Source organism: Nothobranchius furzeri, chromosome 5 (genome assembly GCF_043380555.1).
Source record: "Nothobranchius furzeri strain GRZ-AD chromosome 5, NfurGRZ-RIMD1, whole genome shotgun sequence".
Taxonomy (NCBI): domain Eukaryota; kingdom Metazoa; phylum Chordata; class Actinopteri; order Cyprinodontiformes; family Nothobranchiidae; genus Nothobranchius; species Nothobranchius furzeri.
In genome coordinates, this window is record NC_091745.1 from 59739555 (window position 1) to 59766966 (window position 27412).

Consider the following 27412-nt stretch of genomic DNA (forward strand, 5'->3'; position numbering starts at 1 on the left):
CACAAAACACACAAACCTTCTCTTAAAAACAGGTTAAAAAAGATAAACACAGGTTTTATAGTATTTTCTCCCGTTTAATTCTGAAATAAAACCAGTTTTAAGTTACATTTCATAGAAATTTTATCTTTACAATCTGAAAACTGCTGATTTGAATTTGTTATACTTGATCAAGCTGGTTTAGAAAAGAATAGACTTTATTGATACACTTAAGAGAATAATTCAAAGAAAAAAAAAGTACCGGTAGATACACACAGGCAGTAAGCTATTATTGCAAGATTCAATCACTAAAAATCACATTTACACGGTTTAGAACCGTCAACACTAGAACCAGGAAATACATAAAGATCAGTGATGGATTCCACGGAGAGACGGATGGAGATGGAGCCCTCCATCCCCTCTCAGGGAGAGTTGGATTGGAGGTCCGACTCAACAGGAATGCTGCTGTCATCCACCTGCAGGTCAAGATTGTAGGCTGCAGAATCAGTTCAGGTTCAAATGCTGAGTCATGGTTTTTCTATCTGTAACAACTAAATGTTAAACATAAATAAAACTGTATTTCCCTTTAAATCACAACTCAGAGGTGGAACTTTCTTTGTTGAACCAATCAGCTCCATCACAGCCATTGAACTGGGTGAACTGTGACACTCAAAGAGACGCCGCAGCTTTGTCCCACAGGAACATCTCAGAACTCACATAAGTGGTTTAGATGATTCAGGGTTTTTGCCTGTCATGGTCGCGGGTTTGCTGACTATCAGCAGCAACTATATTTTCCCATGAGATTTTACAAAATAACCAGTTCATTAGAAAGTAAAGACTTATAGATTTTAACTTATTAAATTATTCTAATCATGACTTCACTTTTACATCACTTGTATTGTTCTATAAAACATTGACAATAAGGTAATGAAAAGGAAAATAAACCACAGATTTCTGAATTCACACCAAAAATCATTAGAATATTCCAAGAATGAAATAACTAAGAAACTGCTCTCATGCTGTGCTCTATCTTTTGCTGCCTTGGCCAGGACTCCTTTGAAAATGAGGTTTTTAATCTCAATGGGACCTTCCTGGTTAAATAAAGAATAAATAAAATTAAAGCTGCAAGCAGCGTCGTTCGGCCTTCGCAGCTCCGCGCCGTTCCGGCCTGGCCGGTAGTCTGGTGCACCCGGGTACGTCTGCTGAACATTAACATCGACCACCCCGACACCAGAAACCACGAACAGTCTCCTCGTCTGCACCTCACCCTGACTCAGCATCTTCTCTGAGCCCACCATTAAATTACACATCTAACCACTAGGGGATACTCTATCTTTACCACACCGGTGGTGTGACGACACAGACCAAGTTTAATGCTATTCTGACCACGTTTTTTTGAAGTCATTGAAGGTTAAAGTTATCTAGGGGTCGCTGTGACCAACTACAGAAAAATCCCATTGAGGTCAGCTTTGGTTGACAAAGGTGGTTTTCTGTTATTTTGGCATAAATCAGACGTTGTGTGTGTTAACTAGAGCCAGAGAGCCGAAAGGGGATGGAGCTAAAGGGGTTTGAACCAACAACCACATCAATGTGTTTGGTGCAGTCATATGATGACACAAGCCAAGTTTAATGCCATTCTGACCTTGTATTAGGAAGTAACTAACTCTTAATCTTATCTAGAGGGCGCTGTGACCAATTACATAAAAATCTCATTGAGGTCCTCTTAGGGAGTCAAAGATGGTTTTGTGGTAGTTTGGCATCAATCAGATGTTGCATGTGCTTTCTAGAGCCAAAGAGCTGAAAGAGGGCGGAACTAAAGGGTTTTGAACCAACAACCACATCAATGTGTTTGCTGCAGTCACGTGATGACACAAGCCAAGTATAATGCCATTCTGACCTTGTCTTTAGAAGTTGATAAAGTTTGAACCCATCTAGGGTGCGCTGTGACCATTTACAACTAAATCCCATAGAGGTCATCTTTGGTCATCAAAGATGGGTTTCTGTTAATTTGGCATCAATCAAACGTTGTATGGATCATCTAGAGCCAAAAGGCTGTAAGTGGGTGGAATTAGAGTGATTTGAATGAGTGAGCACATACATGTGTTGATTGCAGTTGTGTGATGACTCCCACCATGTTTGATATAGTTTGGAGCTTTTTTGCAGAAGTTACAAAGGCTTTATTGTATCTAGGGGGCACTGTCCCAAATTTAGGAAATATTCCATGAAGCAGTTTATAGGTTGACAACAATCATCTGTGTGCAGTTTGGTGTGAATTGCATCATGCATGTGTTATTCAGAGCCTAATATCTGTCAGGGGCGGAGGTAAAGCGATATCAACCAATGACCACAGGATTGTGTTGAGTGCCTTAGTGTGATGACACATAGCCAGTTTGGTGCAGTTGTGACCTCATCTGTACGAGTTATTACAGTTTTAAAGGTATTGTGTGGGCGCTGTGGTGATATACAACGTTCACCAACTGTTTGCGCCTCATTGGCTAAAGGGCATGATTGTTGATTGCCATGTTCAATCTCGTGCAGATCAGAGGCTGTTTGCGGAAGTTACAATCAAACATAAGGTCACGGCGTCACGCCAGAATTCGCCATGGCATCAAAGCCCCTCCCTTTCTGGAAAGCTCTCAGAACTGAATGGTCATTACAGCATCATGAAGACAGTGCATGACCTTAATGTCATGTTGACTAAATTAAGAGGGGACAAATATGGGCAATTCACCATAAAACAATCGACTTCCTGTTGTCAGGGGGCGGGGCTTAGGTGATGTCAGCTGTCCACATTGTCATTGTCTTGAGATGTGGTCAGTGATCACACGGACAATGTTTGATATGGATCTGATCATGCACAAGGGAGTTATGTCAAGTAATCTAATGGCGAAAGGTCAAAGTTTGAGGCTTAGCCATGCCCACATCTTTCAACTTTTGAAAAATTCTATGGTTGAATTTTTTCCCCTATGTCTTAAGAGTATATAGCAGAAGTTTGAAGGTGATTGGTGAAAAGGGCGATGGGGCATCACTCACCAAACTACGTGTGCGAAAACCACTAAATCAAGTATTTGGACCAAAATGGCTGACCTCCAGTGCGACTTTGCGCTTGGCTCCGAGACTTTGTTGTAAGTCCTGAGACACTACATTAGTGTACCAAATTTCGTAATCCTCAGTCAAAGCATGGCTTGGGGCAGACAGTTTTAATGGTCCTAGGGGGCGCTATTTCTGAAAATAGGCCACACCCACAAACCTATCACGTCCATTTCTATTGGTGGTCAGACTAGGATCAACCAGAGAATTCGTAGCAAAATAACGATAACTGAGGAAATGAGAGGCAAAGGTATTTTCATGGCGTGATGGCGAATTTCGCCATGCTCCCAAAGGCCCGCCTTTTTTCAAAACCTGCCAGCACCGGAGACCAAGTGACCTCAACTTATCTACTGCTATTTGCCTGAGATTGCTGGTGATTGGGAGAAAGGAGTCCAATAGGGAGCTGTGAAAAAAAGTGGCGTGGCAACAGGTCAAAGTTTGAGGCTTAGTCACGCCCATACCTTTCAACTTTTGAAAAATCCGACGGTTGAATTTTTCCCCCTATGACAAGAGTCTATAGCAGAAGTTTGAAGGCGATTGGTGAAAAGGGCGATGGGGCATCACTTTCCAAAAGACGTGTGCGAAAACCACTAAATAGAGTACTTGGGCCAAAATGGCCGACTTCCTGTAAGACATTGACCTTGGCTCCAAGAGACTTTTTTGTAGGTCCCAAGGCACTACATTAGTGTACCAAATTTCGTAGTTCTCAATTAAAGCATGGCTTGGGGCTGACAGTTTTAATGGTTCTAGGGGGCACTATTTCAGAAAATAGGCCTCGTCCACCAACCTATCACATTCATTTCTATTGGGGATCAGACTAGGTTAAACCAGTAGGACAAAGGATCTGGAAACTGTTTACTGTTACGTTAATAAACAAGTTGTTGCTGGCCACGTCCACCCATGCCGATTGGCTGAGGCTATGAGGCAAGGAGTTTGGATATCAAGAGGAGCTCGGAGTAGTTGCTGCTCCTCCAGCATCAACAGATGGGGATGGGGTTCTATGCACATTTCCCTGTTTGTGATGTCACAAACAGAAACTTATTGAAACAACTTATTTTAGGCCTGTTCCTGAAACTACACAGACAAAAACAGATTAGACAGTTTTTAATTAACATCTGGAGATTGGCAGTAGAGACCCACATGGCAGGGCAAAAAATTGCCAAAGTTGAGTTTTGCATATTTTATCCCCTCGTGTATTTTATGTTTTTGTCATTAAATTAACTATTTTTGATTAACTTGAGCATCACTTGCTGCTGATTTTAATCAAACACACCAACACAGGTCTTTATGCAGCTGTTGGCTTTTTCCTCATAAATTATCGGAGCATCATTTCGCCTCAGCATCCAGGAGGAATGATCCAGAAATTCAGCTCTTACCGTGAGGTGAGAATAACGTTTGTAGCTCCGGAGCAATCTTCCAGAGAAAATCGAAATTGTGATGGAGACACAAACTTGAAGGATGAACAGAACCAGGAAGAGGCCCAGAAGTCCGTACAGAATAATCTGAAAGATGAAATTAAAAAGAGAGAAGAGAGGAATAATAAAAGTTCTGTAGCTGCTAATGAAGCCAGTTTCAGCCTTAAGAGAGGAGCTCCATCCTCCCGGAGGAGCTCAGAGGAGAGCTGCTGCTGCTCCTCATCGATGATAGTCATCTGATGCTGTGTCCCCTTGTCCACCCCTACTCCCCCATAGGGGAGGTCGTCTACCCCCCTCCCACAGTCTGATGAATTCATCAGACAAAGATTAGAGTTGGAGGTTTAACATAATAGTTTCAGATTAATATCAGAGATTTGACTTACATTCAACCTCCACAAATTGCTGGAACACTTTGATTGGTACAAGGTGCTGCTGTCATCAGCACTGCTACAAATCTTGTCAGCGGGAGGAGTGTCAGCCAGCAGGAAACAGAGGTAGACCACACCCACCAGGCCAAGGACGGCGCTGAATGTGTTGAACAGCAGAGACACACACACCTGAGGAAACACACATACTTCCTGGTTGTTTGACTGAACCTTTAATAATTCCTTTTCTGATGTCTCAGAAGTCCAGTAATAAATGGTACCAGAACTAAAGGTTTACTAGTTTAGTCCAACAAACTTCTTTTAACTGTTACACACAACTTATTGGGGGAGAAGGAGGAAGAAGAAAGAAAGAAAGAAAGAAAGAAAGAAAGAAAGAAAGAAAGAAAGAAAAATTGTTAGAAAATGGAAAGAAAGAAAGAAAGAAAGAAAAAGAAAGAAAGAAAGAAAGAAAGAAAGAAAGAAAGAAAGAAAGAAAGAAAGAAAGAAAGAAAGAAAGAAAGAAAGAAAGAAAGAAAGAAAGAAAGAAGACAAATGTCTTGTCAAGACATTTGACTGGTCCTGGTCCCCAAGGGCGTCAGTTTGTTGTCAGAATTGCTGGGGACAATAACCATACACTTGATTGGGGTTTAAAAATTGCTGGGGACAATAAAGTAGGCTAGCACAGGGGTCGGCAATCCGCGGCTCTGGAGCCGCATACGGCTCTTCCATCCATCTGATGCGGCTCTCTGTGCTTGTAGAATAATGAATGGATATTTAAATAAAATGCTTTATATTTTACTGCATTAATTTTACATCTGTATGCCAATTCTATGTAAAGATTGTCTGCGTAAACCTGAACAGGTCCAACCCGGTCTTACTGTGAGACCGGGTTGACGGGTCACGCTTGTGCGTAATCATATAGGCGCTTTCTGAGCTGAAGAGGATGTGAGATTCTGGGATTCTCCTCAGACGGCTCCTGGATGTGTCGCCACACTGGAGACAGGAACAAGCACTATTCAGCCAAAGTTTCATAATCAGGGAACATTTTCTAAGTGACAAGTCTCTCTGAGAGACAGGGTTTGGAAAATACTTGCTTCAGTGGGAGGAACCTTCCTGCATGCGCTCTGGTTCTCTGGGTGGCTCTGGGGTTAATCAAGTTTAATTGTTTCTCTTTGCAACAATCTTCACAAGAAGGCAAAACAGTTAAACGGCAGGTTACATATATTTCCATTTGACTGTTTATTTTGACAGATGAACTCAAGGATGTTGCTTGGTTTGAAAGAATTACCCCGACGCACACTGATGCGCATGGATGAGCTGACATTTTAATCGTTAACGCACATCGCGGAGGTAAAAGATTCCCATCAGAACATCAGAGCTTTATACTAGACACTGTGTTCAGCGCGGCTCGGAGCGCCCACGGTGGACAGTGAGCTGAAGATCTGGGGTTCGCAGCGCAGTGCAGAACCACGGTGCATGCGATAAGATTTCCTCCCACTGAAACAGTCTGGAAACCCGGTCTCTCTGAGGGATGTGTCACTTGGAAAAATGTTCTTTTTATGAAATTATGAAACTTTGGCTGAACAGCGCTTGTTCCCGTCTCTAATATGGAGACGCATGACGCGTAGAGACATTTGATCACGCACAAAGTTCATGTGGAGCAGAAGCGGTCGGGCCATGGCAGGTGAAACATTCCTAGCCTACATGAAGTGAAACTGTTTAATTGTAACATTAATATGTTACTGGACACGCTGGTCTGGTTGGTTAGACCAGTGTTTGAAGTGGAAAACACACACACACACACACACACACACACACACCAATTAAAATAATGCTGATAGCGTGGACTAGAAGACAGGTGATGGGTTACGTATTTAAATGATGATCAGGCTGCTGTAAAATGTAATCTCCATCCACATCCAGACACAATTATCCTCTATTCTTTCTCTAGTTGCTCTGCTCTTGTCTGGGCTGACGTAGCTGATGGTGCGCGGCGCGCCTAACTAGCGGCTGATGCACATTTTACGCATTTGGAGAGGTGGACTGGATGCTTTGCGTTTACTGGAAGATGGTCCACTTAACGCACGGGTGTAGACTAAATATTAATGACAAATGAATGAAAATTAAATTGTGAGTTTTTACTTCATATTTTATAAATTAAAATGACGGAGGAACACATTTATGACATCTTTTTAAACTAAATTTTCTTGCGCGACCTGCCTGCTTCACTTAAGTCACTGCTTATTAAGGTCCGTCCAAAATTACCGTGGGAAATGGGTAATAATGGCTCTTTGATGGGAACAGGTTGCCGACCCCTGGTATAAGATCTGAGCTGGTAAAACAAAAATCCTCATCAGCAGGCTTTTTTGAAAGTGGGGGGGGGGACACAGCTGCCAATCACAAATTTTGCCGGGGACATGTCCCCGGCGTCCCCGGTTAAAATGACGCCTATGCTGGTCCCAATACTCGCACTTCCACCCATGCGCGATCAATTGCGTGATCCAGTATGTAGGGTGTCCCGATTCTCAAGTGCGTAGTTTGATCATGCCCCCTTTTGCACCCTTGATCCACACTTCAAACAAGTCCACATCAAGAAGAAGGAGAAAAAAGAAAGAAGAAGAAGCAGCAGCATTCGCCTTATAAAAACTGAGGATAATAAAATAAAAACTGACCAGTCTGACGGAAGTTCCATTTCTGGCCATCACTGACAGAGAGCCTGAAACAACAAACTGAGAAGAGCAGAGACAAAAGGTTTCATCCCACAACTTAAAAGGTCACTTTTCCTTCTGTCTGTAAGCTGTGTGTTCTGGAGCTCTGAGGTGTGTACGCACCATAGCTCCGAGGGCAAACGGGGCGTGGACCATCATGGTTGGTGAGAGGATAGCGGTCAGACTAAACACAACACACAGCAGACCGATGAAGATCTGGACAACCTGAAATCACACAACATGTTAAATGGTTCAGTCCGGTCAGCCAGTCACATAAGACCAGAGTCTCACCCCGAGGCCATGGGGCTCCCCACGCAGGAAGGTGGAGGCCTTTGTTACTTCTTTAGAAGGAGGAGGCGGAGTCGTTGCATCAGTGGGTGGAGCCTTTGATGCAGAGTTTGCAGGAGTCTGGAGCGGAATGGAGGAGTCATCTTTGGGGATGACTTGAGTTACGATCACAACTCCACCGGCGGTGGTGATGGATGTGGTCGCCATGACAACTAAAGTTAGAATGGATTTCTGGAAAAATAAATACATAATAATATTAAAACTACAAAACTGGGGAAATTAAACTATTGTGTATCTATTGCTCATCTGGATCAGAACTTTTTTTGGGTTTCCTCGTGTCTTCAATTCTCCGATGTAACGAAAAAAAGATTCAAACAAAGAAATAGTAAGAAAAACAAGTTAAAAATAAAAAGACAATGACATTGGTTTTGGTATTTGAGATCAGCTTCTTTTGTCTCTTTGGGCTTGTCCATTCAGGCATCTTCACAGTCTATCATCTGTTTCCATTTAGTCCTGTCTTCTGCATCCTCTACCCTTCATGCCCATCTTCATCACATCCATAAGTCTCCTTGTTGGTCTTCCTCTCAGCCTCCTGCTTAGTGGCTCCCACCTCAGCATCCTTCTACGTATGTCATCATTGTCTCTCCTGTGAACATGTCCAAACATCTCAGCCTGGCTTCTCTATGTCCAAAACATCTAACATGAGCTGTCCCTCTGATGGGCTGCTGCACATAAGTATTTTAATGCCTGGCAACCAGCAAGAATTCTGGCTGTCAAAGACCTGTTACTCTGCTTGTTAAAGACACCTGTTCACCCCAGTCAGTCTGACTCCAACTACTACCATAGACGTGACCAGAGAGCCTTCAAAAGACCCCAGAGACAACACTGTGGACCTTCACCAGGCTGGAAAGGGCTATGGGGGGATTGCCAAGCATCTTGGGGAAAAAAAGATCAAATGTTGGAGTAATTGTTAGAAAATGGAAGAGGCTAAAGAAGACTGACAGTCTCCCTCGGAAGAGGACTCCACCCAAGAGTTCACCTTGTGGGGTATCACTGATGATTAGAAAGGTTTTGTCTGTGCTGAGGTTACCATGGTTATATATTTAAAAATTACATTAATATAATCCCAATAACACACCCAATAGTATAATCAAAACTCTATAACCGGGCGAGTGAGTGTCAAGTAACAGTCGCAAAACGTAGTATGCAGCAATTAGCCACAGCCATAGTGGATGAGTGCGTTTCCACCAGTTGCAATGGGTCACGTTTTGGAAGCATACTAGATACACATCGTTTATGTTTATGTTTTCAGCAGACACTTTAGTCCAAAGCAACTTACAAGTGATAATCGGCATGTTGCCCTTGAGGCTAACAACAACAACTTGACATCCATCATGGAAAGGAGGGAACAAGGAGTGGACAGTAGAGAGGGGGGACGGGTGCAGGGAGGGTGCTAGTTTAGAAGATGCTCTCTGAAGAGCAGGGTCTTCAGGAGTTTCTTGAAAATTGAAAAGGAAGCCCCTGTTCTGGTAGTGCTTGGTAGGTCATTCCACATTTGTGGAACGATGCATGTGAAGAGCCTGGATTGTCCTGAGCGTGGTGTAGGCACTGCTAGCCGACGATCCTGTGATGACCGGAGCGGCCGGGACGTATGCAAGAGGATTCAGGTAGATGGTAGGGCTGTCGCGGTTGAGGAATTCCCCCTGCGGTGAGTCAGGGCAGCTCTTGCGGTATGCGATATTATTGCACCCTGTTTTTATTACAGTTTTTCTCGATTGGTTTGGCTCATTTCCTGAAACCGAGATGACATTCAAAAAATAACATGGACAAATCTCCAAACCACCTTGCAATTGTTCACAACAGAATGTCAGTTTTCATTGGTTTAATCAAATTGCAAATGCTTTAGTACATGTCTCAAGTGACTCTGTGCTTCTTTTCAAATGATTATGTACAAGTAGCTACAGTTAGCACAATGAGCCCACATTTAGCACATTTCCCAAATAAATAGATCTTGCCGATCTAAACTAATTAGTTGATTTGTCAGTGAAATGGTCACTCACTCCACAACATATCAGCATGGTTTCATTGTGTAAGTCATCATATGCACAATTGTCTGTTCAACTGTCAAAATTAATCAAAAATATAATACCATGAAAGAATATCTTGGAACATTTGATAAAGTTATGACAGTACTTGACAATCAATCAGGTGAAGTTAGAACTAACGAAAGAGCAGCCTCCCACATCTCAGATGACCAATCAAACAGGTTGTTCAGATACCTGACAGGTGTTGTCTATGATCATGACTGCTGCCAAAAGTATATAGACAGAGCTTGGCCCGGGGCCAGTTTCATTTGCAGTGTGAACATGGAAGCACCTGGCCAAGTACAACAGCAACTTCCTGCTCGAGAAAGAGGAGGAAGAAGAAGAGGAAGAGGAGGAGTGAGAATGCGTGGAGGAATAGGGGGAAGAGGCTGAGGAGCACGGAGGCACCATGATGTCCCAGATGAAATCCGGGCCACCCTTACTGACCACGTTATAAACCATAGCCTCACAATGGCAGAGGCAGGTCGCCGAGTGCAGCCTAATGTGGCTCGGTCTACAGTCTCCTCCATCATCCAAACCTTTCACAGAGAAAACAGGTACAGAACTATGCTATTGAACTATTCAGTGTTGGTGTGTGTGTAGGCCTAGTGTACTGTAATATCGTCATGTGATGTTATATGATACTATAAAAATGACAAAGACAGAAAAATGGAGAAAATACTGTGAATAGTATTCCAGTCACTGTGCAGTGCATCACACTTCTAGTACCATAGGACAGCAGTACAATTACAGTGGTAGCTCATTTTGTAACAAATTTACAGTGTTGACCTTTGACTTGTATGTCTAGGATTGGACGACAGCCTCAAGTGGGTGGCAGAAGAAAACTTCTAAATGAACAAGAATGGGAAATATGCAACATGGTCATTGCAAATAATGCCATCACACTGAGACAGATTTGTAATGCAATCCTGCTAGACAATGTAATGTTCCAAAATATGAACTCTATCAGCATCTCCACAATAGACCAGGTATTGAAGAAACATCAGATGACCATGAAACAGATTTACAGGGTACCATTTGAGAGAAACTCTGACAGAGTGAAAGGGCTGCGGTACCAGTATGTGCATGTAAGTCAACTACTGGTTGTCTATCATTGTAACACTATTACAGTAAGACATGGTTACCACTGTTTTCTTGTTTTGCGGTATCCTTTTCACCTTCAGAATGCAGCTTTGTGTGACTAGAGCATTTTGCCTAGAAATTGTCATCAGTTTCCCACTCCCTGTTTGTACAGTAATTTAGATCCTCCCTGCAGTATCTGTCTCTACTTGACTGATTAGATTTATTTCTATTCTATTGTAGAGAATAATGGCATTAGAAGGCAACGACAGCCCTCACACCCTAGTGTTCGTTGATGAAGCTGGCTTCAACCTGGCCAAAGGTCGAAGGCGTGGCCGTAACATCATTGGCCACCGAGCCACTGTGGATGTCCCAGGCCAGCGAGGGGCAAATATAACAATGTGTGCCGCTATATCAGAAAGAGGTGTGGCCACACACATTCCCAGTTTAGGGCCCTACAATACATAAAAGCTCCTCAATTTTTTGGACCACCTTTATACTGATCTGATCCAAGAAAATGAGAGAGGTGTAGAAGGACCTCAGCGACCACATTATGTCATTGTGTGGGATAATGTGAACTTCCACCGCGGCCCACGCATCAGAACCTGGTTCACCACCCATCCCCGGATGCTAAAGGAGTTTCTTCCACCTTACTCTCCTTTCCTAAATCCAATTGAGGAGTTTTTTTCAGCTTGGAGGTGGAGGGTGTATGAGCATCAGGCTCAAGACCAGAGGGCCCTGCTGCATGCAATGGATGCTGCATGTGAGGACATCACAGGGGATCTCAGTTAGGGGATGGTTGAGACATTCACGCCGTTTCTTCCCTCGCTGCATCGCACGAGAAAATATCTGTCGTGATGTGGATGAGAATTTATGGCCTGACAGAGAGCAGCGCGTCGATGGCCAGGAGGATGAGGATGGTGGCCAAGAAAGAGAGGGTGACAATGGCGACCACTGAAAATAGTACTGTACTATAGTTCTGAAACCTTATTTACAGTATGGTAGGCTAGAGTTGTTTTTGTTTTTTGTTTTGTTTTTTGTTTTGTTTTTTGTTTGTGTTTATAACTGTTCACATTTACAGAATCCTGTATATGTTTTCTTTTCACAGTATGTTCTCTAATGTTAACATTTCTTTGTACAAATGAAAATGTTTACAGTTTCCTTGAGTACGAGTGGTTAATTGGAGGCCGATTTTACTGTGAAATCTATTGGTTTTATTCATAGTGGTATTCTGTTGCTAGACCTGTGCCTCAGTGACACAACGTCTGAGCATTTTGACTTGCAGTGCTTAAACAATGCCAAAGGTATAATGCATTTTGGGGGCATTAACTATTTATATGGGAAGGATATTTAGTTTTGACACATGGATAAACTCTTTTGGGAGAGAAATGAGCTTTTGCAGGGGATCCATGGTGTTGTGCTAAACCATCCAGGTTATTTTGACAAAAGCACTAAATGAATGCACATGTGCCAAGGCAATTGAGAAGGATCTGTGCTATTTTGACTGTACTGACCTTTTATATGGGAAAGGAATCTGCTTTTGAAGCATGGACGAAGAGTTTGGGGAAAGATATTTGATTTTGCTAGTGAGCTATAATGTTGGGCAGCACTGTCAGACTGTTTGGCCAAATGACCTTATGGTTTTGAGAATGTCATCTCGGTTTCAGGAATAGAGCCAAACCAATCGAGAAAAACTGTAATGTACTTAGCAAATTTGTTTGTTAATTACTAAACTCATGGCAATATTTCCTTTGAAACATTGTGCTTACACATTTAAAAAATGTTAGAAAAAATACATGGCCATTTTTAACACTTTATTGAATGCAGATCAAAGGGCAGTAACGGCATTCTCTGACTGAACTTAAAAACAACATTCAGGAGGTTTAACTTTGAAATGCAAATTTGGCTGCAACATCTAACAGAAATAAAAAAGTGCCCGTTTTGTTTTGTAGTTTAAAATAAAGTATACAAAATGAGATGTCCCAGGCACGGTCATTTCACTTTCACACACAAGAATAACTGTGATTTATAACTCGGTCAAGTCCTTGTTACGCGCAAGGAAAACCAGCATGTTAACCTTATGCGGTTTGAGAGAGGATCTGAGAGGGGTGGCAACAATTCCAGCGACACTAAAAACCCTCTTGGATGGTGCGCTTGTTGTGCAAATACACATGTACTTGTGTGCGACTATAGAGAGCAATGGAAATCTCTCATGGTTGTTGCGCCACCATGTCAGAGGGTTTTCATTAGGGTCAATGGGTTCCTCCTGCAGGTAGCGAGTGAGCTCCAGCTCGGCTCTAATGGGCCATTCCCATCTGTACCGGGTCGGCCCGGGCCGGGTAGCCCCAGTCGGCCCCAGCATGGCCCGGTTGATTCCACACATCCTTGCCTTAAGCCCATGTGGGCTGATTCTACCCACCAATCAGAGGCTTGCTCTAATGGAAGGTGTGAATTTGCTGTCAGCAGTGGGTGTGTTGGCCCTGGTCGGCCTGAAGCAGACCCCCTCGAGAAGAGGGCTGAGAATGAGCCTTGGTTGGCCCGGAAAAATACCAGGCCACCCAGATATGTAAACAACCTACACTATCCGGCCCGGGCCGACCCGGTACAGATGGGAATGGCCCATAACTCTCTTCGGGACGGTTGCAGAAGACGTGCTTGTCCGTGACTTCAGCAGGTCTCCAAGCGTTTTTTTCTTTGCCGCTGGTGGCAGCACTGCCTGCTCCAAGGTCTCTGGCTGGGCTGCAGCTGACGCACTGGCATCGCTCCCTCCATCTTCCATGTGTACTATCTCCTCGATCAGTGCGTACTTTACCTCACCATCATCATCAGAATTGTTGCCTCGATATCTTGGGTCCAGCAAGCAGGACCTTGCCAACGTTTTTTGTAGAGCTGCTGGTCTGTACTTCTCCTCGAGAACACCGCACATCTTCTGCTTGATGTCCGAGGTCAGAGTGGTGTCTTCGTCTGATGGTTTTAAAACCTCTTGTAATAAAAATGAACTTGTCATCTGTTGTATAATTGCTTTATACAAGTTATTGATCACTACTGTTTGTCAATCACACTTATCATGAGGATAATCATGGTAGAGCCGAACATAATGTGATCATGAGGATGTAATCAAGGTAATCTTGGTGGAGGTGTGCAGCTTTGCACGCACATCAGGGAATGTATAAGGAGCAGAGCAGAGCTCAGAGCTGTTAGAGCTGTTTGAAGGATTCTATTTGACGAGGTTCATGGATTACGTTTTCTAACTGGGGTGTTCAGCTCTCCACCCATAAGCAACGGTAAGAGAAATGTTTCGTTCATGATTGATAACTTGTATGAATGCCGGTTGAATAAAGCCTTGTTGTTCATCTGATATTCAAGTTGTGTTTCATTGTTTCTGGCGTCGACTTGACAACGATCCTGATTAAATAAATATAAAGTGTAAAAAGAGACTTTGAGTCTTTTAAGGTAATTAAAATAAAATAAAACATTTTATTTTAGAACATTTTTTGGCGTCACGAACAGGATCAGTCAAGCTATTCCAGCAACAATGAAGTGTTTTTGGAGAAGCAAAAAGGAGCCGAGTGCTTCTGGGGAGGGAACGCCGATTCCCGTGCCGATTCCCGGCTGGGAAACGGAGGAGTTCCGAACCATTGGTGATATGTTAAGGCAGCGCGGTGGACGCCCTGGGCCGTGGGGAGAGTTAAATGGAGTGGTCAGCCCCGCCGTGGTGCTGGACCGTTTGACGCGGATAGAAGTTAAAGAAAAAGCGCCGCTGGCAGGAGTGAGAGATATGATGTGGCTTTTTGCAGAAGCATGGAAAAAACAGGAGTTAGAATTGAGCAGTTGTAGAGAGCGAGCGGCGCAGGAGAAAATCCATGCTGAAGAAGTTGAAAAATCATGCTCAGAGTTTGAGCAGAGAGTGTGTGTGATGGGGAAAGAGCTAAAGCATGCTCAGAATGTTTTGGATAAAACGCTGACTTTTGTGTCTCGAGCGCAAAGGAAGGAAAAGAAGCGACCTCGTAGAGCAGGTCCTGCTCAGATCCGGGCGTTTGTAAAGAATGTTGGTGAAGATTGGAACCCAGAGAAATGGAACGGGGATCTTTGGGGGGATGATGAGGAGGAGGAGTGGGCGATTAAACCTGACCCACCACCTCAGCCCTTGTATCCATCATTACAGGGGATAAAGATGTCAGAACAAAGACCTATTACTAGGCGTCGGCGAGAACAGCAAATTATTCCACCAATACTGGTAGATATGGTGGATGATCAGGGACGGCCGGAACTCGATGAGGCGGGTAATATAAGAAGGATGTTACAACAGCAGCCACAACCCGCCCCTAGGCTGCTAACAACGCTAGAGGATTATTCACAAGATGAGTTAAATCACATGAATGGGAAGCTGAAACAGCGCCCAGGCGAACCAACTGACTCCTGGCTTAATCGCCTTATGGAGGATGGCGCGTGTGATATAGCCATAGATGCCGGTGATGCCATGAGATTTTCAGGATTAAGTACTGATGCACAGATAAATGCTGAATACCGGGCTACAGTCCGGGCATTGCCAGCTGATGAAGATTTCAATGTGGGGGATGCATATGCTCTGGCATGTCATGTAATCTATCCTACCACGGCGGACTGGTCTGAGATTAAAGGGCAATGGCAGACAGTGAGAGATGCCATTCAGCGGCTCACCAGACTCACTATTAGAGAGCAAGTGGCTCGAAACGGGGGAGCTGGAGTGGTGGACTGTAACATCTCTAAGGCAACTAGAGATCACCTCATCAGACATGCCCCACCACATTATAAACCCATGGTGACCAGCTTGTTGTTTGGCGCGGCAGACCAGACTTTTGCCGCGATAAAAGATCGTCTTGGCGAACTCACCACGCTGGGTGATTGGTCTGAGACGAGGAGAGAGGGAGCTAGAACTGAAAATAAACCCAGGATTGATCCACATTCAAGGGGTCGTAAAGGGGGGGCAATGGGCCCCTCTAGAACAGATCTGTGGAGGGCACTGCGACAAGCGGGAGTGCCGTTTGAGGAGATTGATGGATTGCCCACTAATGCATTGATGGAGAAATGCAGACAAATGGGACTGAAGGTCCATTGTCAGTTCAGACATTGTCCTGAAAAGGACGACAGGATGTCTGTGTCAGAATTGGTTGGAATGTTGCAGAATGTGATCAGGGAGGTGGCGTCGAAGCCTGCTGAACCTTCCGCCCCTCCCAAGGAATCTTCAGAGGAGGAGAGTTCAGATGAGTGTTATCAGGTGGCGGCAGTGAAGCGTAGAAAGAAAAAACAGCACCGAAGGGAACATGATGATGAATAGGATGAAGGTCAAGCTCGGGTTGTTGCCAGTGCCTCAGGATGGTCAATAAATGATATCAGACCACATGTGGAATTACAGATTTATTGGAAAAAATCAGTACAGACAGTAATGGCATTGGTTGACACTGGGGCGGAGGCCTCGGTAATTCATGGCAATCCTGATAAAATAAAGGGAAACATTGGAGAAAAAGGAGTATCAATGCTCCACGAGCAAGTGGCAGACGTTCCAGAAATGGATGAAGTGCCTTTTGAGGTAAAACCAATCCAGGATTCTCCTGTGAAACTGGGGGTAAGATGGAGCGAACTCACCCCAGAGCAGCAGGAGCGAGCCTGGTTCACTGATGGTTCCTGTCAATATGTGGCAGGAACCAGGAAATGGAAGGCTGGGGCATTTAACCCTGGTACACAACAAGTTATGGAACTCACAGGGACAGGAAAGAGTAGTCAATGGGCGGAGTTGAAAGCAGTACACATGGTAATAATGGCGGCTGGGGTGCAGGGAGTAAGTATTTATACTGACTCCTGGTCAGTAGCCCAAGGAATGTTAACTTGGATGCCAACTTGGCATGCTACACAATGGAAGATACATTCAAAAGAGGTTTGGGGAGCTGACCTATGGAAGGACATTTGGGAGAAATGCCAAAATATTCCTGTGTCAGTATTACATGTGGATGCTCATACTAATAACAATGATCCTGAATCCCTGCATAATCAGACTGTAGATAAGATAGTGAAAATTCAGGCTGTAAGACAATCAAGTCCTGGATTAGCCAAATGGGCTCACGTTACTGCTGGACATTGGGGTGTGCAGGGAACATTGAAATGGGCGAGGGACAGAGGAATAGATCTCATCATTGATGATATTAAAACTGCCATAGAAGATTGTGAACCTTGTCAACATCAGAAAAAGAGAATCCCTCGACATATACAGGGACAGATACATCGAGGTAAACAAGCGGGACAGTGTTGGCAGATTGATTTCATTGGACCATTGCCAAAAAGTAAAAACTGTAAGTATGCATGCACAGCCGTGGATACGGTGTCAGGGGTACTGGTGGTGCATCCGTGTCATAACGCCAATCAGGAGGCTACATTGAAATGTCTGTCATTAATAGAGACCTATTATGGACTACCTTTGCAGGTTCAGACTGATAATGGTACCCATTTCACTGGAAATAAGATCAAAGAATGGGCAGAGAACAACGCGGTAGAATGGATCTATCATGTAGCATATCACCCGAAAGCTAGTGGACTCATTGAGAGAATGAATGGGTTACTGAAAGAGAAACTAAGGAAACTATCGGTTACTAATTCTTTGGACAAATGGAGAGAAAATCTGACTAGGGCAGTACATCAGTTAAATAACAGACCCGTGGGGGATGGAGTTACTCCACTGATGCTAATGGTTGCCAGGGCAGGAAGGGAAACAACTTCTACTGACCCTCCTATACGAATGTGGAAACTAACTTCTGAGGCAGAACTCCCTGTTAGAGCAACTGCGGGCTCTGTGGGATTAGATCTTAAAATCTTGGAAAGCATCACTTTAGTAACCAATAAAGTGACAGTGGTAAAAACAGGATTGGGAATTCAATGTCCACCAGGAACTTATGCTCATGTGTGTCCAAGAAGTGGTTTAGCTTTGAGGGGTCTAACCATTTTAGCTGGGGTAATAGACTCAGACTATCAAGGGGAAATAGGTGTGGTGTGTCAGCATACAGGTAAAGAACCGTTGGTACTGGAAAAAGGAGACAAGATAGCTCAGTTAGTAATCAAACGGTGTGTAATGTCCAAAGTTGAAGAGATTACTAAACCTACCACTATCACTCAGAGGGGTGAAACTGGGTTTGGATCATCAGACTTTACTGCGGGGGCAAAAGTGTGGGTGGAGCAGCTCAATGGTCCTCCCAGAGCTGGAGAGATTATTGCACAGGGAAAAGATGCTGTGGTAAGTGTATTGTTCCCCGGAGAGGAAAAATGGATTAATATTCCGATAAACAAATGTTACAGGAGAGAAAATTAATGCTTGTCATTCTATCTGCAGTTTTGTATGTATCCCATAGGCGGGTGTCTGAGTGACGGTGGTTGACTGGGTCCCCTTCCCCTACAAAAGGATTGAACCCTTGTCGAGGCGATGGATGGGCTCCACGGACCTGGTGGTGTCGGATGTTTGGTCATCGTCCTCCATGTCCTCGCTGTCATCGCACTGAGGGCACATTTCTGTTGGGGGCTCACGGAAGGACAAGTGTTGGAAGAAGGGGTCATGGGCCATCTGGAATTGGTTAGCAGTATGTCCAACCGCACTCAAGGCACATTCACATGCAGAGCAAATGACGCTTGCTACTTGGGAAACCTAACATCTACCGGTAAGATGTATCGGTGCAGAGGATGTCTTAAAATCCGAGGAAGGGTGATCAGCCCAGGGGTGTTGGTTCAAGGATCAACAGTAACCTTTAATTCTGCAGCGCGCATCTGTGCATACCATCAGGGGAATGGTACTTGCATACAAAATGGCACAAATTGGAGTATGAAGGTTGATCGCGATTTCCGGATCAGGAATGGAACTGTAATCACAGGAGGATACGCCTATTTGTACATATTCTGGGTGCTGCCCGACACAGCTAGAGCTACGCAGACAGCTGTAGCTCCCCTGGTTCACACTTGTCAACAAATGGGACAAATAAGGGTAGCCGAATATGTGCGATGGACTGTGAAATTCCCTCCTATTCCGCCTTGTAACAGGAGGAGGCGAGCATGGTATGACACCGTGCTAGGAGGAACTGGAACTTTGTATGGTCTGGCTAACACAGCAGACAATGAGGTGACACGAACTATGCTGTCCAACACTGGAGAATACACCGCACAAGCTGTCACCAAGACTGCAAGATGGATGCCTTCGACTGTATCTAGTCAGTTAGAAGGAAGTGATGTGTGGAAAAGTGTATTTAAATGGAATCTAAAGCTTTGGAATGAAACTTATGATGCATTGCATAATTTGTCACACATAGGTAATTGGACAGTCTGTTCCTTGCAGACTATTCATGCTGAGACACAGAGAAATAGGTTTCAAATACAGGTAATGAGTAATAACTATCATGCATGGCGAACATTATGGAACATCAGTAGTTCATTATGGCTACAGCTACATGCAGAAATGACGATTTGTAATAAATCTATGTGTACTGGATACTGGGATCAGTATAATATGACATCAGTAATGACTGTGTGTAGATATCAGATACTGCCGGTGATAACCACTAAAGGGTTTTGGTATCTCCATGTTAGTGGAGAGTGGTGGGATGTTAAAACAAATCGAACATATGAAGTAAAACACTGTGATGAGACTGATAAGGGTTTAGCCTGCCCATTGGTAAAAGGACATAGCAATCCATGTTTCACTGATTCAAGGGTCGTACTCTGTGATTGGACGGTCACACCCCCAGAGGAACAGTTTTGGCAGGTGGGTCCTAACACCTTATGCGTGGCTACAATGACCAATTCCCCACAGGTACCTTCAGTTCCCTTTTCAGGTTGTCTCAAGGGTATACATATGTGGGAATGGAATAACGTGACCTATTGGTTGAGTAATTACACTGTATCTAGTCGGCTGACTAAGATACAATGGGAGGTTTTACACTCCCCTTGGACACTCTCACTGGAACAATTCAAATGCGCATTGGATGGTTCCACTGAAGTGGCAAAATTGATTGACTCTCATAGGTCCAACCTTTCCAGGCTCATGGTGTCTACTCTTGTGGCACAAGGGGAAATAAAACATGTTGCTACATTGATTGAACAGGCTTCCGCTCATCATTGGTGGGATATATTTACAGGCATGTCAAGTACCGCTAATAAAGTGCTAATTCCACCTATGATTGCAGCATTAATTATAATCAGCATTCTAACATTGTGTATGTTATTCGATTAAGAAGAGAAATAAATTGGGTAATAATGCAAAGACTACGATGAAAATTAAAGTGGAACTACAAGGTATGTTATAAATGACGTTGGTTTTGATGGGGAAATGGTGATGGATCCATGATGTTACATAAATTAGATGAAAAGTTCAAGAGTGGAATGTAATAAAAATGAACTTGTCATCTGTTGTATAATTGCTTTATACAAGTTATTGATCACTACTGTTTGTCAATCACACTTATCATGAGGATAATCATGGTAGAGCCGAACATAATGTGATCATGAGGATGTAATCAAGGTAATCTTGGTGGAGGTGTGCAGCTTTGCACGCACATCAGGGAATGTATAAGGAGCAGAGCAGAGCTCAGAGCTGTTAGAGCTGTTTGAAGGATTCTATTTGACGAGGTTCATGGATTACGTTTTCTAACTGGGGTGTTCAGCTCTCCACCCATAAGCAACGGTAAGAGAAATGTTTCGTTCATGATTGATAACTTGTATGAATGCCGGTTGAATAAAGCCTTGTTGTTCATCTGATATTCAAGTTGTGTTTCATTGTTTCTGGCGTCGACTTGACAACGATCCTGATTAAATAAATATAAAGTGTAAAAAGAGACTTTGAGTCTTTTAAGGTAATTAAAATAAAATAAAACATTTTATTTTAGAACACCTCTTCAGTGAGGAGTTTAAGGACAGGTTTAATAGATGAAACCGTGACATAGCTTTCGCCCGACAGCAGATCCGTAAATTCAGCCGCTGGCTTTAACGCTGCGTTCACTGACTAAAACAGCAATGTCCTGCCAGCTGGGGATGAGATGCTGATGCCGCCGATCATCCAGAACCCTTTTAATAGCGGGGATTTGCTCCAAGACTCGGTCCACCATTTTCTGTTTGGAACCCCATCTTGTTGGACAGTCCTGGTTGGACGTAGTAATGGCATATTATTATTTAAACATGAATTAAATCTGCCTATTCTTTTTAAATTAAAAGTCAATATATAACAATATTTATTCGTTTCAGTGTATTTCTTTCTAAACAAAACATGTTTTTTAAGCATCACATAAAGCCACCAATTGCTATTTAAGGCTGCATATATGTTTTATGAATTTCGGGCAAAAAATAAAATAAATCCTATTCACAGTATTCATATTTTTTCATAGACTTATTGGGCCTATCTGTGTTAGTAAGTGAAATTACAGTGGGATACAATTAGATCATAAATATAACTTCTGAAAACTATTTTACCATTATGAGCGTATGCTGCGGGAGGCGGAGCTCCACTTGTGCTTTTGCCAGATCCCTCCTCTTCACCCAGCTGTGGGAGAACGCACCCACTAAGGTGTGGCACAGACCCATTGCTCGGGATGTGCGATCTTTACCACTTGTCATTGCGTTTGTCACTGCCAGGTGTAAATTATGTCCGAAGCAGTTCAGCCAAGTCCAGCTCAATTGTCTCACTGCTGCGGCGATGTTTGCCCCGTTATCAGTTGTTATGCACGCCAGCTTCTTCTCATCCAGGGACCACTCATCAAACACGCTGAGTAGAGCATCTGCAATGTTGTCAGATGTGTGATTCTGGGGCATAAACACTGTTTCGAGGCAGCGTGATTTAACAGTCCAGTCTGTACAGTTTTCTGAAGAAGCGACTTGAATGCAGGTTTCTCCACAGTAGAAAATGGCACCATCTCCTCCACCAGATACCGTGTAACACCGCCTGTCAGGTGTTTATGTCTGTCACTGTCTCTGCTGTACTTGCCGACTCGAGAAAAGGCTTCGCCGAGTCCAAGCTGTCGGCTGGCACCGGCATGAGCTGCCCCGCAGCTCTGTGTGGCAGGAGGCGATGGCAGCCGCGCCTTGTTAGCTGGATGGTAGGTCGCAAGGTGAGCCCTTAAATTAGTTGCGTTTCCTCGTTTTACTTGAACCGTTTTGCCGCAGATTTTACAGACTGCCTCATTTAAATTCTCTGGCTCCCCCTTTTCATTTGGCTGAAAGTCGAAATGTTCCCAAAGGGGCGAAGTAACATTTCGTTTTGATACCAGTGCAGCCATCCTTCTCAGCATGCGCTGTCGTGAGATTTAATCAAGTGCAGTAATGGTGGTGGCACATCATGCAGCGCGGTGGGTTTCTTAATATCGCGATATTTGCTTCTTGCGGTTACCGCGACAGCCCTAGTAGATGGGACCCGTACCATCTCAGACTTTGTATGCTAGTGTTAGCAATTTGAATTTGATGCGTGCTGCTAGCGATAGCCAGTGGAGCTCAATGAACAGAGGGGTGACGTGTGCCCTTTTTGGCTGATTGAAGACCAGACGTGCCACTGCGTTCTGGACCATTTGAAGAGGTCTCACAGTACTGCCTGGAAGACCAGTTAGAAGGGCATTGCAGTAATCGAGGCGGGAGATGACAGTAGATTGCACCAGGAGCTGGGTGGCATGTTGTGTTAGGTATGGTCTGATCTTTCGTATGTTATACAGCGTAAAGCAGCATGAACGAGCAACAGAGGCAACATGATCTTTAAAGCTCAGGTGTTCATCAATCACAACACCCAGATTTTGAACTGTCTTTGAAGGAGCCAGAGCTAGGAAGTCATTTTGGATTGAGATATTGTGCTGTATGGATGGTTTTGCTGGGACGACAAGTAGTTCAGTTTTAGAGAGGTTGAGTTGGAGATGGTGGGATTTCATCCATTTTGATATGTCAGAGAGACGGTTTGATATTCGTGCAGACTGCAGAGACAGTGTGGTCATCCGGTGGAAATGACAGATAGAGCTGGGTGTCATCTGCATGTGATCGAATGATCTCACCCAGTGAGGTGGTGTATATGGCAAAAAGAGGTCCTAGTACAGAGCCCTGGGGACTCCTGTGGCAAGATGGTGCACGGTAGAGGATTGTCCAAGCCAAGATACACTGAATGATTGTCCTGTGAGGTACGATTCAAACCAGGCATGTGCTTTCTCTGTGATGCCCATGCTAGAGAGTGTGGACAAAAGGAAGCCATGGTTGACAGTGTCAAATGCAGCCGAGAAGTCGAGCAGGATAAGCACTGAGGATTTGCCTGTTGCTCTAGCTTCTTTTAAGGATTCAGTCACTGCTAACAGAGCAGTTTCAGTGGAGTAGCCCTTTTTGAACCCAGATTGGTAAGGGTCAAGCAGACAGTTTTGTGAGAGGTATTCTGTGATCTGCTTGAAAGCCACCTTTTCAATGATTTTTGACAGAAAAGGGAGGAAAGAGATAGGTCGGTAAATCTCCACATGATTTGGAGGAAGAGTTGGGTTTTTTTAACAGCGGTTTAACCTGAGCATGCTTGAGAGGTGGGAATGTCAGGGAAGCGTTGATCACATGTGTGACTGCTGTGGCTACTGTAGGAGCAATAGCTTGGAGCAGCTTAGTCGGAATGGGGTTGAGTGGGCATGTAGTAGGGCGGCTGCACGTGAGAAGCTTGGACACACAGTTCTCAGTGAGAGTGGAAAAAGAGGAAAATGAAGCAGTAGGGCCTGAGATGGTTGGGCTAGAAGGAGTTTGTGGTAGCGAATGTTCAGGAGTGGCCAGTTGAGTAAACTGTTTGCTTATAGCTGCCACCAGGGTCCGAAATTAACACTCGCCACATGCGAGCAAATAGCTCCATTTGGCGAGTAAATTTTTTAGCTCTATCTGCCACATAGCAAGTAAATGTTTGCACCAAATTAGTTATGTTTATCAGTCATCTTCCATGGATTTCTGATACTCCTCCCGCCTGCAGGCAACAAACACAAACGTACGCGAAACGTGAGCGCCGCATCCAACATCATTTCCGCCTATCCCGGCAACTTTAGCATATGATACGGTGGCTGGTAAGGGTCACCGCGCCTACATCGCAGCCACGGTAATCCACCGAGATAATTTTTTTTTAAAACAAAACGGTTATTATTATTGTCAACTTTTTTACCGGGGTTTACTGCTACACCGGTTACCGTGACAACCCTAGCCCTGACACACTTTCAGATATTCTTATGGTGCAGCTGTGTTCTCCAGAGATCAAGGACTAGGACCCAAATGAGGCTGTAATGCTTTGGCACAAAGACGGTGTCAGAAGCAGGAGGCCAGACTTCATGGACAGAGAAAACAAGGAGTCTGACTAGATTTCAATGAAAGAGTTCATAAAAAATCTCTAAAAATAAATAAATAAATAGTAAAAATGACAAAAGAGTTGTTTTTCTTATTAATTGATGTTTTAATTATTTTGTCACTCTGTTTGGAATCAACATAATATAGAATAACATGCTTTAGGTAGATCTAAATCATTTAGAATTTTGGCCTGTAAAAAATATGCTTGGCCGGTAGATTTTCATCATCTACCAGCCAACTTGGCCGGTGAGTAAAAAATTTAATTTCGGACCCTGGCTGCCACTTTGTCAGTGAAGAATAAGGCAAAGGTGTCAGCTGATAGATTATTGGTAGGAGGTGGAGATGGAGGGTTGAGCAGAGTTTTGAATGTCGAAAATAGTTTCTGAGAGTTAGTAGAGCTGAGAATTTTGTCAGTGTAGAAAGCTTTCTTTGCATCAGTAATGCTGGCAGAGAATGAGGACAGTAAATCATGAAATTTCAATTATCACCAGGATCTTTTGTTTTGCGCACATTGCTTACACATCAAGTCTATTTCAGCGCCTTGGGCTACCCGACAGGGTTGCGGAAGGCGCTATATAAATAAAGCTTTGATTGATTGATTGATTTCTTATGTGCTATGCTTCCAGAATGCATTAGGCTCAGCAGTTCAGATTGAGCAAGACAGGAAGTCAAACACAAAAGCAGTAAAACTTTTTAATGTAATGTGCAGATTTCCTGTTACTTAACTAGTAAAAAAACGTATGTTGTTTCCTGTGAAACGTCCATGGCCGAGGTAAACAACAGAAAATAAACCTGACTTTTTTTTGGATATTTGTGTTTCTACTTGCTTGTTGTTGGGCAAATTGCCAAATCACACGTGGTTCCAGTGATTTCGTAATGAGTTGCATGAAACACTTTAGCTGCCTTTTTGTGTCCCAGTGGGACAGAGCTTGGCTTGCAGGTAAAACACATCCATCATGTTACATGTATCTTATACCTCCAGTGGAAAGGCTGGGTTAGAGTAACTCTTATGTCTGTATAAAGTTTGTAATTAATGTATGTATGCTGGCAAGAGTTGGAGTTGGAGATCCTGGCTTGCTCCAACTATACAACATGTCTGCCATGAAAATGGTCTCCTCCCAGAAAACCTAAAAGCTGAATATACAGACATGTTGGACCTTCAACACTCATGCTGAAGAGCACTTAACCAGACCAGTACTGGCATATCAGCCCCACCAAGACCTTTTTCACCATTCCAGTGGTTTTCAAGGGGAAACGACACAGTTTTGACTTGCTTTTAGCATCCCACAGAGCATGTTATTAATTCAATGTTAAACCGACAGTGAAAACAATCTCCTTGCTGTGTGTTCGTCTTTTTAACACCTTAATCTAACTGATGAAATGTCTCCACAGACTTCTTTCATTTCTACAGAAGTGGGTTTTCACTAAATCAATCAAATCAGCTGTGTTCACGATCTGAAACATGCAGGAAACGTGCTGGAAGCAGACTGCAGCGCCAGCACATCAGCTTCACTTTAATTCTCTGAAGTTGCAAGTGAGGGCCACAGAGAATGGTGGGGTCCGAGTGACACATATAATTAACCCTGTAAAGGCTCGTTTTAGCACATACTGGTTCAAAAAAGTATTTAAAAATATAAAAACGTTGTATAGTATGGCTTCAAACTGGTTAAAGCTGCTGGACTGATATCATCTCACGTTGGAGGAAGAATGCCATCAGGAACTAAATCTAACAACACTTCCGGGTTTTGAGAACAAGCTAGACTTCTAGGGAATGATTAAAAATAAAACAAATAGCTAGACTTTAGTAATCGACCACTTATATTATCTGGTCCTTTTCTTGACCTTTGCCCTTTGCCCCCCAAGCCCAAAGCGTTCTGAGAAATAAAATAGAAGATGAAGAAAATATCATTTCTATAGCGCCTCTCAAGATAAAAATCACGAGGCGCTTCACAAAAACATGAAATATAAAAAAATTGTAAAAATATAAATAAGCACGTAGAAAATGTTTAAAAATATATTTAAAATGAGCCAGAATAAGCAATTGCGATTTAAAAGAAAAATGTTAAGAAAGAGAGAGTGAATAGGAAAGAGGGAAACCAGTGGATCATGAGGAAGGTGGAATAGGTGGGGAGAGCAGAATAAAGAGAGTGGTTGAAGATATTATAAAACAGACATATAAGAAATCTGTGAAGCAGATTTCTGTTTCTACAACAACGTGAAACTTTGAAAAGCAGAAAACTTTTCAAAAGCCGTGTATTACGTTTAAAAACAACATAAATATCGACATTAGGTCGTCTTACCCGTTGGTGTTTTCAGCTTTCAGGACCGTCACCGAACCGAAACCTTGTTGGTTTCAGTTACGCTGCGTTCATGAACACCACTGAAATACGAAACTCACAAAATGAAACAAACAAAAGAAAGATTAATATTTACGTGTAAAAAGTAAGATACAAGTGAGGAAAATGACTGAAATAAAATAGAGGACCGTATGTTGCAGTGTGGGTTATGGGACTGCCATTCTGCAGTGAATGTTAGAATTCCAACCGTATATGAATGCATCACAAACCCAAATCATTCCAACGAACCTCCATTTATGGTTCCCGTTTAGGAAAGGGCAATTCCATCTAGATTTTCAGCTTCTTACCATACCATACCAACTTTATTTCTATAGCACAATTTAAGACACAGCGTGAGAGCTGACCAAAGTGCTGAACAGGCAGGACCAATTAAAACAAAAGTAAAAACAATAAGATAAAACACAACAATAAAAACTATAAAATTATAATATGATAACCAAGTCATAAAGGTAGGTATTTAAACTAGATTTAAAAACAGGCAGAGAGGATACCAGCCTAACTGTAATGGGCAACAAGTACCAGAGCATGGGGGCAGCATGGACAAACGCACGTTCACCTCGTGATTTGTAGGCCATCCGGGGAATGCAAAGCAGAAGGCGGTCAGCTGACCTCAACATAACAGTAGGTACATAGGGAGTCAGCAGGTCGGACAGATAAGGAGGAGCTAGGTCGTGTAGGGCTTTAAAAACAAACATCAATATTTTAAAACGCACACGA

At 43.4% G+C, this 27412-nt stretch overlaps 1 protein-coding gene across 1 annotated transcript; it reads right to left on the bottom strand.

Annotated features, from left to right (window-relative positions):
• Positions 1-53: 53 nt before the first annotated feature.
• Positions 54-26864, bottom strand: si:dkey-7j14.6 (membrane-spanning 4-domains subfamily A member 4A). The gene is made up of 7 exons (XM_054740810.2): positions 26639-26864; positions 7846-8073; positions 7678-7779; positions 7519-7575; positions 4865-5038; positions 4443-4568; positions 54-452 (listed from the first exon to the last, which is right to left on the bottom strand). Exons 2-7 carry the CDS (start codon positions 8047-8049, stop codon positions 399-401), a joined length of 717 nt encoding a protein of 238 aa, XP_054596785.2. The 5' UTR covers positions 8050-8073; positions 26639-26864; the 3' UTR covers positions 54-398.
• Between the last annotated feature and the right edge of the window lie 548 nt (positions 26865-27412).

Coding starts and splice junctions, on each gene's coding strand:
- si:dkey-7j14.6 (XM_054740810.2), bottom strand. CDS start 8,049: ATGGCGACCACATCCATCACCACCGCCGGTGGAGTTGTGATCGTAACT. Junction 5,039..7,518: donor ATGGAACTTCCGTCAGACTG/GTCAGTTTTTAT, acceptor GTGTTTCCTCAG/GTGTGTGTGTCTCTGCTGTT. Junction 4,569..4,864: donor GCAATTTGTGGAGGTTGAAT/GTAAGTCAAATC, acceptor TTCATCTTTCAG/ATTATTCTGTACGGACTTCT.